Genomic DNA, 19,462 nt, shown 5'->3' with positions numbered 1-19,462 from the left:
GATATCGCCTGCTCAAACGGTTCTATTGTGGCGTGTGTATGAATAATCGTTTTGCCGATAAACCAGAACAATCATGTGCACAAATGGTCCTTCGGTGATCTAGTCAGTCGGCCTTGACAGAAAATCTGTTGCCCCGATTGTCAGGATGAGAAAAAAATTGGACAGTGTGTACCTAACTTAACGGAAATAAATCTCAGAAGAGTCCCGGAGGGCACATTGCAGAATGTGGGTCATAGATTGGAGTAGGGATGCCAACGGGCACAGTGACTGATAGCAGCCATAATCCTCCACTGTCTCTATGATCTGTGTCTCAGCTGAGGAGGCTGCTGCAGGTTTCATCACACAGGACGTAGAAGATACCAGGTGAAACCAACGTATGATGTCCAATCTGTGGAGCGAATGGGCCTTAGCTCCTTCCTACTCCAGGGGGCGCTGTTTGTGTGGAGGAGTTACCATGTGTCTCTGTGGTATACTGTTATTAGGTTGACATTGGCATTGGGTCGACAGTCAAAAGTTTGTTCACATTTTTTTTTGCGCCGACAGGCGGTATTTCATGCCCTATGCATCCACTAGGGCAGGCATTCCCAACCACGGTCCTCAAGGCACACCAACAGTGCAGGTTTTGTAGATATCCAGGCTTGAGCACAGGTGACTTAATTAGTATCTGAGGGATTCTGATTAACCCATCTGTGCTGAAGCCCGGATATCACTAAAACCTGCACTGTTGGTGTGCCTTGAGGACCGTGGTTGGGAAAGCCTGCACTAGGGCATGGGGTGTGAATAGAATAGTGTGCCAAGCACAGAGAGCCACGCGTGTACATGTCGACATTCGGGACAAAAAAAACGAGTGAAAAACCCATGTTGATCTTTTAACTGTCGACCTAATGCTTGGTTCGACGTAAGCCATGTCGACCCAATGCATGTTGACCTGATGACCCATGCCCGGCTCTGTTGGATACATTGGCAGCAGTCTGTGTGCCCAGTTCCTGGGTGAATCCAGCGTCAGCTCCCATTACTCACCACTCCTCCGACACAGCGATCTCGATTCCTCCGCATGATATCTGAAAATCAGCAGACACAAACATTAGAATCCATTCTGCTTCTAGTCCGACCTCATCACTGCAATGTCACTGGGGACATCAGAGGGTTTGATTTAGAAACAACGGACAAGTTAAATGATAGAGGGGGTAAAATCCATATATATCGTGCTGCAGCAATACTGCTCCGTGTATGACATGCTGCTGTGATACTGACTGCCCGTGTATGACATGCTGCTGTGATACTGACTGCCCCGCGTATGACATGCTGCAGCAATACTGATTGCCCCGTGTATGACATGCTGCTGTGATACTGACTGCCCCGCGTATGACATGCTGCTGTGATACTGACTGCCCCGTGTATGACATGCTGCTGTGATACTGACTGCTCCGTGTAGGACATGCTGCTGTGATACTGACTGCCCCGTGTATGACATGCTGCTGTGATACTGACTGCTCGTGTATGACATGCTGCAGCGATACTGACTGCCCCGCGTATGACATGCTGCTGTGATACTGACTGCCCCGCGTATGACATGCTGCTGTGATACTGACTGCCCCGTGTATGACATGCTGCTGTGATACTGACTGCTCGTGTATGACATGCTGCAGCGATACTGACTGCCCCGCGTATGACATGCTGCTGTGATACTGACTGCCCCGCGTATGACATGCTGCTGTGATACTGACTTCCCCGCGTATGACATGCTGCTGTGATACTGACTGCCCCGCGTATGACATGCTGCTGTGATACTGACTGCCCCGCGTATGACATGCTGCTGTGATACTGACTGCTCCGTGTATGACATGCTGCTTTGATACTGACTGCTCCGTGTAGGACATGCTGCTGTGATACTGACTGCCCCGCGTATGACATGCTGCTGTGATACTGACTGCCCCGCGTATGACATGCTGCTGTGATACTGACTTCCCCGCGTATGACATGCTGCTGTGATACTGACTGCCCCGCGTATGACATGCTGCTGTGATACTGACTGCCCCGTGTAGGACATGCTGCTGTGATACTGACTGCCCCGTGTAGGACATGCTGCTGTGATACTGACTGCCCCGCGTATGACATGCTGCTGTGATACTGACTGCCCCGCGTATGACATGCTGCTGTGATACTGGCTGCTCCGTGTATGACATGCTGCTGTGATACTGACTGCCCCGTGTATGACATGCTGCTGTGATACTGACTGCCCCGTGTATGACATGCTGCTGTGATACTGACTGCCCCGTGTATGACATGCTGCTGTGATACTGGCTGCTCCGTGTATGACATGCTGCTGTGATACTGACTGCTCCATGTATGACATGCTGCTGTGATACTGGCTGCTCCGTGTATGACATGCTGCTGTGATACTGGCTGCTCCGTGTATGACATGCTGCTGTGATACTGGCTGCTCCGTGTATGACATGCTGCTGTGATACTGGCTGCTCCGTGTATGACATGCTGCTGTGATACTGGCTGCTCCGTGTATGACATGCTGCTGTGATACTGGCTGCTCCGTGTAGGACATGCTGCTGTGATACTGACTGCCCCGTGTAGGACATGCTGCTGTGATACTGACTGCCCCGTGTATGACATGCTGCTGTGATACTGGCTGCCCCGTGTATGACATGCTGCTGTGATACTGACTGCTCCGTGTATGACATGCTGCTGTGATACTGACTGCCCCGTGTATGACATGCTGCTGTGATACTGACTGCTCCGTGTATGACATGCTGCTGTGATACTGGCTGCCCGTGTATGACATGCTGCTGTGATACTGGCTGCCCCGTGTATGACATGCTGCTGTGATACTGACTGCTCCGTGTATGACATGCTGCTGTGATACTGGCTGCTCCGTGTATGACATGCTGCTGTGATACTGGCTGCCCCGTGTATGACATGCTGCTGTGATACTGACTGCCCCGTGTATGACATGCTGCTGTGATACTGACTGCTCCGTGTATGACATGCTGCTGTGATACTGACTGCCCCGTGTATGACATGCTGCTGTGATACTGGCTGCTCCGTGTATGACATGCTGCTGTGATACTGACTGCTCCGTGTATGACATGCTGCTGTGATACTGACTGCCCCGTGTATGACATGCTGCTGTGATACTGGCTGCTCCGTGTATGACATGCTGCTGTGATACTGACTGCTCCGTGTATGACATGCTGCTGTGATACTGGCTGCTCCGCGTAGGACATGCTGCTGTGATACTGGCTGCTCCGCGTAGGACATGCTGCTGTGATACTGACTGCCCCGCGTATGACATGCTGCTGTGATACTGACTGCCCCGTGTATGACATGCTGCTGTGATACTGACTGCCCCGTGTATGACATGCTGCTGTGATACTGACTGCTCCGTGTAGGACATGCTGCTGTGATACTGACTGCCCCGTGTATGACATGCTGCTGTGATACTGACTGCCCCGTGTATGACATGCTGCTGTGATACTGACTGCCCCGTGTATGACATGCTGCTGTGATACTGACTGCCCCGTGTAGGACATGCTGCTGTGATACTGACTGCTCCGTGTATGACATGCTGCTGTGATACTGACTGCTCCGTGTATGACATGCTGCTGTGATACTGACTGCCCCGTGTATGACATGCTGCTGTGATACTGACTGCCCAGTGTATGACATGCTGCTGTGATACTGACTGCCCAGTGTATGACATGCTGCTGTGATACTGACTGCCCCGTGTATGACATGCTGCTGTGATACTGACTGCTCCGTGTAGGACATGCTGCTGTGATACTGACTGCCCCGTGTATGACATGCTGCTGTGATACTGACTGCCCCGTGTATGACATGCTGCTGTGATACTGACTGCCCAGTGTATGACATGCTGCTGTGATACTGACTGCCCCGTGTATGACATGCTGCTGTGATACTGACTGCCCCGTGTAGGACATGCTGCTGTGATACTGACTGCCCCGTGTAGGACATGCTGCTGTGATACTGACTGCCCAGTGTATGACATGCTGCTGTGATACTGACTGCCCCGCGTATGACATGCTGCTGTGATACTGACTGCCCCGCGTATGACATGCTGCTGTGATACTGACTGCCCCGTGTATGACATGCTGCTGTGATACTGACTGCTCCGCGTATGACATGCTGCTGTGATACTGACTGCCCCGCGTATGACATGCTGCTGTGATACTGACTGCCCAGTGTATGACATGCTGCTGTGATACTGACTGCCCCGTGTATGACATGCTGCTGTGATACTGACTGCTCCGTGTAGGACATGCTGCTGTGATACTGACTGCCCCGTGTATGACATGCTGCTGTGATACTGACTGCCCAGTGTATGACATGCTGCTGTGATACTGACTGCCCCGTGTATGACATGCTGCTGTGATACTGACTGCCCCGTGTAGGACATGCTGCTGTGATACTGACTGCCCCGTGTATGACATGCTGCTGTGATACTGACTGCCCAGTGTATGACATGCTGCTGTGATACTGGCTGCTCCGTGTATGACATGCTGCTGTGATACTGACTGCTCCATGTATGACATGCTGCTGTGATACTGACTGCTCCATGTATGACATGCTGCTGTGATACTGACTGCTCCGTGTATGACATGCTGCTGTGATACTGACTGCCCCGCGTATGACATGCTGCTGTGATACTGACTGCCCCGTGTAGGACATGCTGCTGTGATACTGACTGCCCCGTGTATGACATGCTGCTGTGATACTGACTTCCCCGCGTATGACATGCTGCTGTGATACTGACTGCCCCGCGTATGACATGCTGCTGTGATACTGACTGCCCCGCGTATGACATGCTGCTGTGATACTGACTGCTCCGTGTAGGACATGTTGCTGTGATACTGACTGCCCCGTGTATGACATGCTGCTGTGATACTGACTGCCCCGTGTATGACATGCTGCTGTGATACTGACTGCCCAGTGTATGACATGCTGCTGTGATACTGACTGCCCCGTGTATGACATGCTGCTGTGATACTGACTGCTCCGTGTAGGACATGCTGCTGTGATACTGACTGCCCCGTGTATGACATGCTGCTGTGATACTGACTGCCCAGTGTATGACATGCTGCTGTGATACTGACTGCCCCGTGTATGACATGCTGCTGTGATACTGACTGCCCCGTGTATGACATGCTGCTGTGATACTGACTGCTCCGTGTATGACATGCTGCTGTGATACTGACTGCCCCGATGCAGTATGGCAGACTGCTCCGCCTATAGGGCGATGCAGTAAGACTGGCTGCTCTCTTATGGAGTACTGCTGTGATACTGGCTGCTCTGCACATGGTGTGGTGCAGTAAGACTCTCTGCTCTTTGTAGTGTGGTGCAGCAATGCTTGCTGCTCTGCATATGGTGTAGTGCAGTAAAAGTGGCTGCTTTGCAGTAAGATTAGTTGCTCTGCATATATATTGCAGTAGGACTGGCTGCTTGGTGTAAGGTGTGCTACACTACCACTGGCTGCTCTGCATGGGATATGTGGTCCGATTCAGACCTGATCGCTGGGCTGCGAATCTTCGGAGCCCAGCAATCAGGTAACCGTCACCCTGCACACACACATTCCTACGCAGCCGTGCACATGAGGGGAAAACCATTCGCAATCTCTCACCATAGATCGCACAGCGCCGAGTAAGCCAGAACTTACTCAGCGCTGCGATGGCCGCGGGGCACTCACAGAAAACACATGGTTACCGCCCCCATTGCTGACTGCCTCCGCACGGTCGTCTGATAACTGGTAGGGCGTTCTGCTCTGAATCGGGCCCATGAAGCAGTAAAACGTTCAACACTGCTTTCATATAGTGCCATATGACTAGACGCTCCCTTGAGATGTGGGGGTTATTCAGACCTGCACTGCAGGTGGGGCAGATGTAACATGTGCAGACAGTTAGATCTGGGTGGGGATGTGTTGAAACCGAAATCTAAATTGCAGTGTAAAAAATAAAGCAGCCAGTATTTACCCAGCACAGAAACAATATAACTCACCCAAATCTATATCTCTTTATACATGTTACATCTGCCCCACCTGCAGTGCAGCATGGTTTTATCCATTTCAAAAAAGTGCAGCTTTGCAAACAGGTCTGAATAACCCTCATGGTGCCATCTGACTCGATGCTCCATTTTGGATATTGGGCCAATTGTAATAGCCTCCGAGTTCGACCAGAAGATTTTTTTTTTAAAAGAGGCAAATCATTTACAAGGCATGGTGTCATGTGACAGGATGCTCTGCGTGGGGTATAGTGTCATGTGACTGGATGCTGTGCGTGGGATATGGTGTCATGTGACTGGATGCTCTGCGTGGGATATGGTGCCATGTGACTGGATGCTGTGCTTGGTATATGGTGTCATGTGACTGGATGCTGTGCTTGGTATATGGTGTCATGTGACTGGATGCTGTGCTTGGTATATGGTGCCATGTGACTGGATGCTGTGCTTGGTATATGGTGCCATGTGACTGGATGCTGTGCTTGGTATATGGTGCCATGTGACTGGATGCTGTGCTTGGGATATGGTGTCATGTGACTGGATGCTGTGCTTGGTATATGGTGCCATGTGACTGGATGCTGTGCTTGGGATATGGTGTCATGTGACTGAATGCTGTGCTTGGGATATGGTGCCATGTGACTGGATGCTATGCGTGGGGTATAGTGCCATGTGACTGGATGCTGTGCTTGGGATATGGTGCCATGTGACTGGATGCTGTGCTTGGTATATGGTGCCATGTGACTGGATGCTCTGCGTGGGATATGGTGTCATGTGACTGGATGCTGTGCTTGGTATATGGTGTCATGTGACTGGATGCTGTGCTTGGTATATGGTGCCATGTGACTGGATGCTGTGCTTGGTATATGGTGCCATGTGACTGGATGCTGTGCTTGGTATATGGTGTCATGTGACTGGATGCTGTGCTTGGTATATGGTGCCATGTGACTAGATGCTGTGCTTGGTATATGGTGTCATGTGACTGGATGCTGTGCTTGGTATATGGTGTCATGTGACTGGATGCTGTGCTTGGGATATGGTGTCATGTGACTGGATGCTGTGCTTGGGATATGGTGTCATGTGACTGGATGCTGTGCTTGGGATATGGTGTCATGTGACTGGATGCTGTGCTTGGTATATGGCGCCATGTGACTGGATGCTGTGCTTGGGATATGGTGTCATGTGACTGGATGCTCTGCGTGGGATATGGTGTCATGTGACTGGATGCTCTGCGTGGGATATGGTGTCATGTGACTGGATGTTGTGCTTGGGATATGGTGTCATGTGACTGGATGCTCTGCGTGGGATATGGTGTCATGTGACTGGATGCTGTGCTTGGTATATGGTGTCATGTGACTGGATGCTGTGCTTGGTATATGGTGTCATGTGACTGGATGCTGTGCTTGGTATATGGTGCCATGTGACTGGATGCTGTGCTTGGTATATGGTGTCATGTGACTGGATGCTGTGCTTGGTATATGGTGTCATGTGACTGGATGCTCTGCGTGGGATATGGTGTCATGTGACTGGATGCTCTGCGTGGGGTATAGTGTCATGTGACTGGATGCTGTGCTTGGGATATGGTGTCATGTGACTGGATGCTGTGCGTGGGGTATAGTGTCATGTGACTGGATGCTGTGCTTGGTATATGGTGTCATGTGACTGGATGCTCTGCGTGGGATATGGTGTCATGTGACTGGATGCTGTGCTTGGGATATGGTGTCATGTGACTGGATGCTGTGCTTGGTATATGGTGCCATATGACTGGATGCTCTGCGTGGGGTATAGTGTCATGTGACTGGATGCTGTTCTTGGTATATGGTGCCATATGACTGGATGCTCTGCGTGGGATATGGTGTCATGTGACTGGATGCTGTGCTTGGTATATGGTGTCATGTGACTGGATGCTCTGCGTGGGGTATAGTGTCATGTGACTGGATGCTGTGCTTGGGATATGGTGTCATGTGACTGGATGCTGTGCGTGGGGTATAGTGTCATGTGACTGGATGCTGTGCTTGGTATATGGTGTCATGTGACTGGATGCTCTGCGTGGGATATGGTGTCATGTGACTGGATGCTGTGCTTGGGATATGGTGTCATGTGACTGGATGCTGTGCTTGGTATATGGTGCCATATGACTGGATGCTCTGCGTGGGGTATAGTGTCATGTGACTGGATGCTGTGCTTGGTATATGGTGTCATGTGACTGGATGCTGTGCTTGGTATATGGTGCCATGTGACTGGATGCTGTGCTTGGTATATGGTGTCATGTGACTGGATGCTCTGCGTGGTATATAGTGTCATGTGACTGGATGCTGTGCTTGGTATATGGTGTCATGTGACTGGATGCTGTGCTTGGTATATGGTGCCATGTGACTGGATGCTCTGCGTGGGTTATGGTGCCATGTGATTGGATGCTGTGCTTGGTATATGGTGTCATGTGACTGGATGCTCTGCGTGGGGTATAGTGTCATGTGACTGGATGCTGTGCTTGGGATATGGTGCCATGTGACTGGATGCTGTGCTTGGTATATGGTGTCATGTGACTGGATGCTGTGCTTGGGATATGGTGTCATGGGACTGGATGCTCTGCGTGGGATATGGTGTCATGTGACTGGATGCTCTGCGTGGGATATGGTGTCATGTGACTGGATGCTGTGCTTGGTATATGGTGTCATGTGACTGGATGCTCTGCGTGGGGTATAGTGTCATGTGACTGGATGCTGTGCTTGGTATATGGTGTCATGTGACTGGATGCTGTGCTTGGTATATGGTGCCATGTGACTGGATGCTGTGCGTGGGGTATATGGTGTCATGTGACTGGATGCTCTGCGTGGTATATAGTGTCATGTGACTGGATGCTGTGCTTGGTATATGGTGTCATGTGACTGGATGCTCTGCGTGGGATATGGTGTCATGTGACTGGATGCTGTGCTTGGGATATGGTGCCATATGACTGGATGCTTTGCGTGGGGTATAGTGTCATGTGACTGGATGCTGTGCTTGGTATATGGTGTCATGTGACTGGATGCTGTGCTTGGTATATGGTGCCATGTGACTGGATGCTGTGCGTGGGGTATATGGTGTCATGTGACTGGATGCTCTGCGTGGTATATATTGTCATGTGACTGGATGCTGTGCTTGGTATATGGTGTCATGTGACTGGATGCTGTGCGTGGGGTATAGTGTCATGTGACTGGATGCTCTGCGTGGGGTATAGTGTCATGTGACTGGATGCTGTGCTTGGTATATGGTGTCATGTGACTGGATGCTGTGCTTGGTATATGGTGTCATGTGACTGGATGCTCTGCGTGGGGTATAGTGTCATGTGACTGGATGCTGTGCTTGGTATATGGTGCCATGTGACTGGATGCTCTGCATGGGGTATAGTGTCATGTGACTGGATGCTGTGCTTGGTATATGGTGTCATGTGACTGGATGATGTGCTTGGTATATGGTGCCATGTGACTGGATGCTGTGCTTGGTATATGGTGTCATGTGACTGGATGCTGTGCGTGGGGTATAGTGTCATGTGACTGGATGCTGTGCTTGGTATATGGTGCCATGTGACTGGATGCTGTGCTTGATATATGGTGCCATGTGACTGGATGCTGTGCTTGGTATATGGTGTCATGTGACTGGATGCTCTGCGTGGGGTATGGTGTCATGTGACTGGATGCTGTGCTTGGTATATGGTGTCATGTGACTGGATGCTCTGCGTGGGGTATGGTGCCATGTGACTGGATGCTGTGCTTGGTATATGGGGTCATGTGACTGGATGCTCTGCGTGGGGTATAGTGTCATGTGACTGGATGCTGTGCTTGGTATATGGTGCCATGTGACTGGATGCTGTGCTTGGTATATGGTGTCATGTGACTGGATGCTCTGCGTGGGGTATAGTGTCATGTGACTGGATGCTGTGCTTGGGATATGGTGTCATGTGACTGGATGCTGTGCTTGGTATATGGTGCCATGTGACTGGATGCTGTGCTTGGTATATGGTGCCATGTGACTGGATGCTCTGCGTGGGATATGGTGTCATGTGACTGGATGTTGTGCTTGGTATATGGTGTCATGTGACTGGATGCTGTGCTTGGTATATGGTGCCATGTGACTGGATGCTCTGCGTGGGGTATGGTGCCATGTGACTGGATGCTGTGCTTGGTATATGGTGTCATGTGACTGGATGCTCTGCGTGGGGTATAGTGTCATGTGACTGGATGCTGTGCTTGGGATATGGTGCCATGTGACTGGATGCTGTGCTTGGTATATGGTGTCATGTGACTGGATGCTGTGCTTGGGATATGGTGTCATGGGACTGGATGCTCTGCGTGGGATATGGTGTCATGTGACTGGATGCTCTGCGTGGGATATGGTGTCATGTGACTGGATGCTGTGCTTGGTATATGGTGTCATGTGACTGGATGCTCTGCGTGGGGTATAGTGTCATGTGACTGGATGCTGTGCTTGGGATATGGTGTCATGTGACTGGATGCTGTGCGTGGGGTATAGTGTCATGTGACTGGATGCTGTGCTTGGTATATGGTGTCATGTGACTGGATGCTCTGCGTGGGATATGGTGTCATGTGACTGGATGCTGTGCTTGGAATATGGTGTCATGTGACTGGATGCTGTGCGTGGGGTATAGTGTCATGTGACTGGATGCTGTGCTTGGTATATGGTGTCATGTGACTGGATGCTCTGCGTGGGATATGGTGTCATGTGACTGGATGCTGTGCTTGGGATATGGTGCCATATGACTGGATGCTCTGCGTGGGGTATAGTGTCATGTGACTGGATGCTGTGCTTGGTATATGGTGTCATGTGACTGGATGCTCTGCGTGGGATATGGTGTCATGTGACTGGATGCTGTGCTTGGAATATGGTGTCATGTGACTGGATGCTGTGCGTGGGGTATAGTGTCATGTGACTGGATGCTGTGCTTGGTATATGGTGTCATGTGACTGGATGCTCTGCGTGGGATATGGTGTCATGTGACTGGATGCTGTGCTTGGGATATGGTGTCATGTGACTGGATGCTCTGCGTGGGGTATAGTGTCATGTGACTGGATGCTGTGCTTGGTATATGGTGTCATGTGACTGGATGCTGTGCTTGGTATATGGTGTCATGTGACTGGATGCTCTGCGTGGGGTATAGTGTCATGTGACTGGATGCTGTGCTTGGGATATGGTGCCATGTGACTGGATGCTGTGCTTGGTATATGGTGTCATGTGACTGGATGCTGTGCTTGGGATATGGTGTCATGGGACTGGATGCTCTGCGTGGGATATGGTGTCATGTGACTGGATGCTCTGCGTGGGATATGGTGTCATGTGACTGGATGCTGTGCTTGGTATATGGTGTCATGTGACTGGATGCTCTGCGTGGGGTATAGTGTCATGTGACTGGATGCTGTGCTTGGGATATGGTGTCATGTGACTGGATGCTGTGCGTGGGGTATAGTGTCATGTGACTGGATGCTGTGCTTGGTATATGGTGTCATGTGACTGGATGCTCTGCGTGGGATATGGTGTCATGTGACTGGATGCTGTGCTTGGGATATGGTGTCATGTGACTGGATGCTGTGCGTGGGGTATAGTGTCATGTGACTGGATGCTGTGTTTGGTATATGGTGTCATGTGACTGGATGCTCTGCGTGGGATATGGTGTCATGTGACTGGATGCTGTGCTTGGTATATGGTGTCATGTGACTGGATGCTCTGCGTGGGGTATAGTGTCATGTGACTGGATGCTGTGCTTGGTATATGGTGCCATGTGACTGGATGCTCTGCATGGGGTATAGTGTCATGTGACTGGATGCTGTGCTTGGTATATGGTGTCATGTGACTGGATGCTGTGCTTGGTATATGGTGCCATGTGACTGGATGCTGTGCTTGGGATATGGTGTCATGTGACTGGATGCTGTGCGTGGGGTATAGTGTCATGTGACTGGATGCTGTGCTTGGTATATGGTGCCATGTGACTGGATGCTGTGCTTGGTATATGGTGCCATGTGACTGGATGCTGTGCTTGGTATATGGTGTCATGTGACTGGATGCTCTGCGTGGGGTATGGTGTCATGTGACTGGATGCTGTGCTTGGTATATGGTGCCATGTGACTGGATGCTCTGCGTGGGGTATGGTGCCATGTGACTGGATGCTGTGCTTGGTATATGGTGTCATGTGACTGGATGCTCTGCGTGGGATATGGTGTCATGTGACTGGATGCTGTGCTTGGTATATGGTGTCATGTGACTGGATGCTCTGCGTGGGGTATAGTGTCATGTGACTGGATGCTGTGCTTGGTATATGGTGCCATGTGACTGGATGCTGTGCTTGGTATATGGTGTCATGTGACTGGATGCTCTGCGTGGGGTATAGTGTCATGTGACTGGATGCTGTGCTTGGTATATGGTGTCATGTGACTGGATGCTGTGCTTGGTATATGGTGCCATGTGACTGGATGCTGTGCTTGGGATATGGTGTCATGTGACTGGATGCTGTGCGTGGGGTATAGTGTCATGTGACTGGATGCTGTGCTTGGGATATGGTGTCATGTGACTGGATGCTGTGCTTGGTATATGGTGCCATGTGACTGGATGCTGTGCTTGGTATATGGTGCCATGTGACTGGATGCTCTGCGTGGGATATGGTGTCATGTGACTGGATGCTCTGCGTGGGGTATAGTGTCATGTGACTGGATGCTGTGTTTGGTATATGGTGCCATGTGACTGGATGCTGTGCTTGGTATATGGTGTCATGTGACTGGATGCTGTGCTTGGGATATGGTGCCATATGACTGGATGCTCTGCGTGGGGTATAGTGTCATGTGACTGGATGCTGTGCTTGGTATATGGTGCCATGTGACTGGATGCTGTGGTTGGTATATGGTGTCATGTGACTGGATGCTCTGCGTGGTATATAGTGTCATGTGACTGGATGCTGTGCTTGGTATATGGTGTCATGTGACTGGATGCTGTGCGTGGGGTATAGTGTCATGTGACTGGATGCTCTGCGTGGGGTATATGGTGTCATGTGACTGGATGCTGTGCTTGGTATATGGTGTCATGGTGACTGGATGCTCTGCGTGGGGTATAGTGTCATGTGACTGGATGCTGTGCTTGGTATATGGTGCCATGTGACTGGATGCTCTGCATGGGGTATAGTGTCATGTGACTGGATGCTGTGCTTGGTATATGGTGTCATGTGACTGGATGCTGTGCTTGGTATATGGTGCCATGTGACTGGATGCTGTGCTTGGTATATGGTGCCATGTGACTGGATGCTGTGCTTGGTATATGGTGCCATGTGACTGGATGCTGTGCTTGGTATATGGTGCCATGTGACTGGATGCTGTGCTTGGTATATGGTGTCATGTGACTGGATGCTCTGCGTGGGGTATGGTGTCATGTGACTGGATGCTGTGCTTGGTATATGGTGCCATGTGACTGGATGCTCTGCGTGGGGTATGGTGCCATGTGACTGGATGCTGTGCTTGGTATATGGTGTCATGTGACTGGATGCTCTGCGTGGGATATGGTGTCATGTGACTGGATGCTGTGCTTGGTATATGGTGTCATGGTGACTGGATGCTCTGCGTGGGGTATAGTGTCATGTGACTGGATGCTGTGCTTGGTATATGGTGCCATGTGACTGGATGCTCTGCATGGGGTATAGTGTCATGTGACTGGATGCTGTGCTTGGTATATGGTGTCATGTGACTGGATGCTGTGCTTGGTATATGGTGCCATGTGACTGGATGCTGTGCTTGGTATATGGTGCCATGTGACTGGATGCTGTGCTTGGTATATGGTGCCATGTGACTGGATGCTGTGCTTGGTATATGGTGCCATGTGACTGGATGCTGTGCTTGGTATATGGTGTCATGTGACTGGATGCTCTGCGTGGGGTATGGTGTCATGTGACTGGATGCTGTGCTTGGTATATGGTGCCATGTGACTGGATGCTCTGCGTGGGGTATGGTGCCATGTGACTGGATGCTGTGCTTGGTATATGGTGTCATGTGACTGGATGCTCTGCGTGGGATATGGTGTCATGTGACTGGATGCTGTGCTTGGTATATGGTGTCATGTGACTGGATGCTCTGCGTGGGGTATAGTGTCATGTGACTGGATGCTGTGCTTGGTATATGGTGCCATGTGACTGGATGCTGTGCTTGGTATATGGTGTCATGTGACTGGATGCTCTGCGTGGGGTATAGTGTCATGTGACTGGATGCTGTGCTTGGGATATGGTGTCATGTGACTGGATGCTGTGCTTGGTATATGGTGCCATGTGACTGGATGCTGTGCTTGGTATATGGTGCCATGTGACTGGATGCTCTGCGTGGGATATGGTGTCATGTGACTGGATGCTGTGCTTGGGATATGGTGTCATGTGACTGGATGTTGTGCTTGGTATATGGTGTCATGTGACTAGATGCTGTGCTTGGTATATGGTGCCATGTGACTGGATGCTGTGCTTGGTATATGGTGCCATGTGACTGGATGCTGTGCTTGGTATATGGTGTCATGTGACTGGATGCTGTGCGTGGGATATGGTGCCATGTGACTGGATGCTGTGCTTGGTATATGGTGTCATGTGACTGGATGCTGTGCTTGGTATATGGTGCCATGTGACTGGATGCTGTGCTTGGTATATGGTGTCATGTGACTGGATGCTGTGCGTGGGATATGGTGTCATGTGACTGGATGCTGTGCTTGGGATATGGTGTCATGTGACTGGATGCTGTGCTTGGTATATGGTGCCATGTGGCTGCCTGTTCTGCTTATGGAGTACTCTATCCTTACATTCTAGCAGCGCCATGTTATTGTAATGTACATGGTATCTGCAGATGCTTATTTCTTACTATTGGTGCCAGAATACTTTTCCCCCAGAGACTATGCAAATAAGCCCCTTATAACCCGCGGAGACCTACCTATAAAATCCTTGTGCGCATTCCGGCAGTGCAGAAACATGGGAAGCTTCGAGCGCTCGGCCAGAATAAACTGCTTTTCAAAATACCTGGTCACAGAGGAAGAGGACGGGTCACACCGTGAATACTGATACTGTCGGTCTAGTGAGGCAGTGCAACACACATGTGCATACAACTGTACACGTTACACATGAATGCTGCTATTTCAGAAATACATCCAACACACACAGCTGATACAGATGTATGTAATAACTACGGTATAATCAGACTTTCTGTTAGTACAAGCGTATCCCTAATAAATGGGTCACCACAATCTTCTTCATGTTTCAGAAAGTATTAATAAAATAGCGGAACAACAATGGTGAAATATTTCTTACTTCAGTTGCGTCTCCTTTGGGCAAAACTCCAGCCGGTCATAGTCTGTTAGGAAGAGAGACACAGTAATTGTCATTCTAGGTTACATTGTACAACAAGATTTATTAGAAGAAAGGTGAAGACATTGTCTTTCTTTTTTTAATCGCTTTTACCCGTGTATACCTTTGTTGTTATAGTGTTGACATTTTTTTAAAAAAGGTCAAAGGGGGATTCCAATGCGGGACTCCAACAGCTAGAATCCTGGGCCGTTTTATTTTCTGCTGACTGTAACTTGACAGCTGGAATTCAATGTTCCAGCTGTCACGCGTCTGAAAGTCTGCGGATCGGCGAAGACGGCCGCGGATTGTCAAAAAACATCCGTGAATTTGACAATCCATGGCCGTTTCCAAAAAAACAGTTCCAACTTTTTTAAAAAGTCGGATCTGACACTCTTTAATGCTGTCAGTAACGGCAGCATTGAATGGGTGAGTGGCGATATTTCCCCTGTCGGGATTAAATACCTCCCCTTAACGTGTGACACGGGGCCTGATTAATGCTTGTAAGTAAATAAAAACACAGCAAGTAACTTTCTGCCTTGAAGTGCAAGGGGAGCAAATACATTTGTAATATTTCTGTGCAGGGTAAATACGGTCTGCTTCTGCATGCAGCTGACAAAGGTTAGACAGCTTTATTTTTACACTGCAATTTAGTTGGAACACACCCCACCAAAATCTAACTCTCTCTTCACATGTTCCATCTGCCCCACCTGCAGTGCAATATGGTTTTGCTGTGTTGCTTCCTGTTTTTGCTTTACTCACAAACATGAATCAAGTCCAAGGTGCAAACACAGTGCAAAATGTGCGGTGTAATGTACAGGAATCACACGGATGATAAGGAGTTGCATCGCACTTTACACATCCGTTTCTGATTAGCGCATGTTTGGTTGTGGCTTCTAGAAGGAAAGAGTTTTATCTTAAAATTATATAAGAATCAGTAGCCAGAAATTATTATTTTAAGTTGCATCACAGCCATATGTGTAGAAGATGAATGTCCACCGGCACCAATTCCACCGCAACAAGAGACGTGGTGCATCTATAAACCCAATCATTATTTATTAACATTTATTTCTACAGTGCCAGCATAGTCACTTGTGCTTAATAATTAAGAAAGGGGTACGGTCATTTGGTCTACAGCGTGATGGTAGACAAGCATTGGGTCGACATGGGGTTTTTCACTGGTTTTTGAGCCGACATGTGTCGACAGGCAGTATTTTATGCCCTACCATCCACTATGGAGTGGTGGGAGAATAAAATAGTGTGCCCAAAGCATTGCAATCAAACTGTGTCCATGTCGACTGTGTCGACATTTGGGTCAAAAACCCCACGTCGACCTTTTGACTGTTGACCTAGACCATGTTGACCTAATGTCAACATGGTCGCTTGTGTCGACCTAATGTCCTGTCGACCTAAAGCCATGTTGACCTAGACCCATGTCGACATAATGGTGTCGACCCAATGCTTGTAGACCAAATGATCCTAACCCTTAAATAATTAGGCATTTCATTTAAATTACTATGTTCATTATACCTAGTGTTCCTTCTAACACCCTCCCTGATTCTTTCAAAACCCGTGCAGTTCCTCCCCCCTGCCTGGGGTGGAGCTCTTTACTGTGGTGCTTCCAGAGCAGTGTGGTCTGTATTTCAACACTGATATGTAGACTAGACCTGTGATAGGGGCACCAAAGCAGAGAGCGACACCCGAGGCAGGGAAGAGTAACTGCACGGGTTTGAAAAGATGAAGTTTAAATTGCCAATTTAAAAACAACAGTGAAAATAACCCCAAAACCTTAAATAAACCAGTCAGTCTATGTAAATGCCCTGCAATGAATTTATCCACAAGGAAAGGGACCATTATATTACAGCAGGTTAAAGGCCCATACACACTAGATGATATTGGTCACAAGGGCTTTCTAAATGATATATTGGACAATATCGCCAGTTAACGACCCACTGCCTCGTCCGAGCATGTCCGGATGAGGGAGGTTACCGTTAACGACAGCCAGGGTGCCACGCCGCACAGTTTGGGAACCACTGGTGTACGCATTTGCTGATGCCTGTCCCCCCCCTCCGGGTCCCCGACATCGGTATGTGTGTAAGGGCCTTAACTGACAGAAATGTCAGCTTTCTGTCCTACACCGGGAGCAGTGTCCAAAAGATGCGCTGCCTCAGTGGGCTGTCCCGGAAAATTTCCGGCCATACCACCAATATGAAGGTGTGCCCAAGTGGTGCCTGCAGCTATGCACCACTGGCGCATCACCTCTCCGGGCACCCCCCACAGTAGTAGTTCCTCCCTCCCCTCTGGCGATCATACGCCAGAGCTCCCCTGCCGCCATAAGTTGCAGGCGAAAGGCTCAGGGATGTTAGGCACGACCTGGTAGGTTTGTCCTGCCCCAGTAAAACCCACAACTCAAGGGGTTAATAGAGTGATTTAAATCTCAATCCAGGCATTCCCAACCATTCAGCTCGGCCAGTGTGTGCCCAGTTTAACAGTCTGGGTTTAAGCGATATCCATGCTTGAGCACAGGTGACTTAAATAGTGCCTTACTTGTTTTGATTTAACCATCTGTGCTGAAGCCTGGAATCACTAACACCTGACCTATTAGCACACATTGGGGAACGAGATTGGGAATACCTGTTTTAATCTGTTTATCTATGTATGTATGTATGTATGTATGTATGTATGTATGTATCATGTACAGTGCAGACTATAATATTTTATGAGTTAGTCATTTTGTCTTGGCTCCCCATATCCACTAGATCCTTACCTAGACCACACTCTCCGACTGCGACCACCTTCCCCTTATTATTGTCCAGTAGGTTCTGCAGTTCAGATAAATACTGGTCGGGGTCTCCAGCCTCAAACTCTCCGCACCTGGTGGGATGGCAGCCGACCGTGCTGTAGAACCGATCTGACAAAAGAACTATGATTACAGCTAATAATGACCCCCAGCAATGCACAGCCCATAGGTATTACCTAAATCAGTGATCCCTCTCTATCAGACTCCATCGGTCACTACTGCTGCACAAATGCCCCTGCTTTATAGGAACGCACTAGGACAACGCGATACTTGTATAGCCCCCGGTGATACAGGGGTAGATGTATGAAGCAGTGATAAGGGAGGAGAAGTGGCCTATGGCAACCAATCAGCACTGAAGTAACATCTATAATTTGCATACTATAAAGTTATACAGAGCAGCTGATTGGTTGCCATAGGCCACTCCTCCTCTGGCTTCCTTCTCCTCCCTTACCACGGCTTCTTACATCTACCCCACAGTAACCTGAGGTATATAACTCTGACGGTTGTAAATGAGCCTTTACAGGACTAATGAAATCCCAATTTCGTTACATTGACAAAGTACAAGGAGTAGCATTCACCTTTGCCCACCCACCTTCCCGTCATTTCTGTCCACATCCTCTAAGGAGCAGGGACTATTACCATATACCCAGGACAACCCATGTACTCTCATCCAAGCAGAAGACAGTCAGTTAGGTTACCGTTAGTCTGTGCCAGCTGTATCGCCTCTGAGCTTTCACGTACGTTCCCTCCTGTGATCATAAACTGTAAGAGACAAATGGGATGTTCCGGTCACCATTGTGAGAGATACAGCTGCCGCAAAATGTTCTCCAATTAACTAATAATTCAGGGTAGATGTATGAAGCAGTGATAACACAGGAGAAGTGATAAAGTGCCTGGTACTTTATCACCGGCCAATCAGCTCCTGACTGTTAAGTTGCAGGCTGAGTTTAAAAAGAAACAGCCAGGAGCTGATTGGCCGGTGATAAAGCACCAGGCACTTTATCACTTCTCCTCCCTTATCACTGCTTCATACATCTACCCCTCAGTCTCTAGACCAGGGATGGGGAAACTTCGGTCCTCCATCTGTTGCTGAACTACACATCCCAGCATGCAGGGATGCTATTTGGCCATGCTAAAACTGTAGCAAAGCATTCTGGGATGTGTAGTTCAACAACAGCTGGAGGGCCGGAGGGTTCCCCTTCCCTGCTTTAGACAGTGTAGCTATAAGCGTGTCCATGATTATCTTCCCACACGCCACTCTTATACAAGACATCTGCCCTGGGCCAGCACAGAAC

The 19,462-nt window shown here is 49.4% G+C and overlaps 1 protein-coding gene across 1 annotated transcript in view; it reads right to left on the bottom strand.

The window, feature by feature from the left end:
• Positions 1–19,462, bottom strand: part of TATDN1 (TatD DNase domain containing 1) — a 32,014-nt gene that overhangs the window by 7,518 nt on the left and 5,034 nt on the right. The window contains exons 4-8 of the mRNA XM_083144816.1: positions 18,866–18,929; positions 18,135–18,278; positions 15,335–15,377; positions 14,961–15,046; positions 1,021–1,061 (exon numbers count right to left, since the gene is read on the bottom strand). Of these exons, the coding sequence (XP_083000942.1) occupies positions 1,021–1,061; positions 14,961–15,046; positions 15,335–15,377; positions 18,135–18,278; positions 18,866–18,929 (378 nt within the window). The remainder of the gene's footprint in view (positions 1–1,020; positions 1,062–14,960; positions 15,047–15,334; positions 15,378–18,134; positions 18,279–18,865; positions 18,930–19,462) is intronic.

The sequence above is a fragment of the Crinia signifera genome, chromosome 5, assembly GCF_055691185.1.
Source record: "Crinia signifera chromosome 5, ASM5569118v1, whole genome shotgun sequence".
Taxonomy (NCBI): domain Eukaryota; kingdom Metazoa; phylum Chordata; class Amphibia; order Anura; family Myobatrachidae; genus Crinia; species Crinia signifera.
The sequence above is the reverse complement of the archived record's forward strand: the minus strand, read 5'-3'. Positions and strand labels throughout refer to the sequence as shown.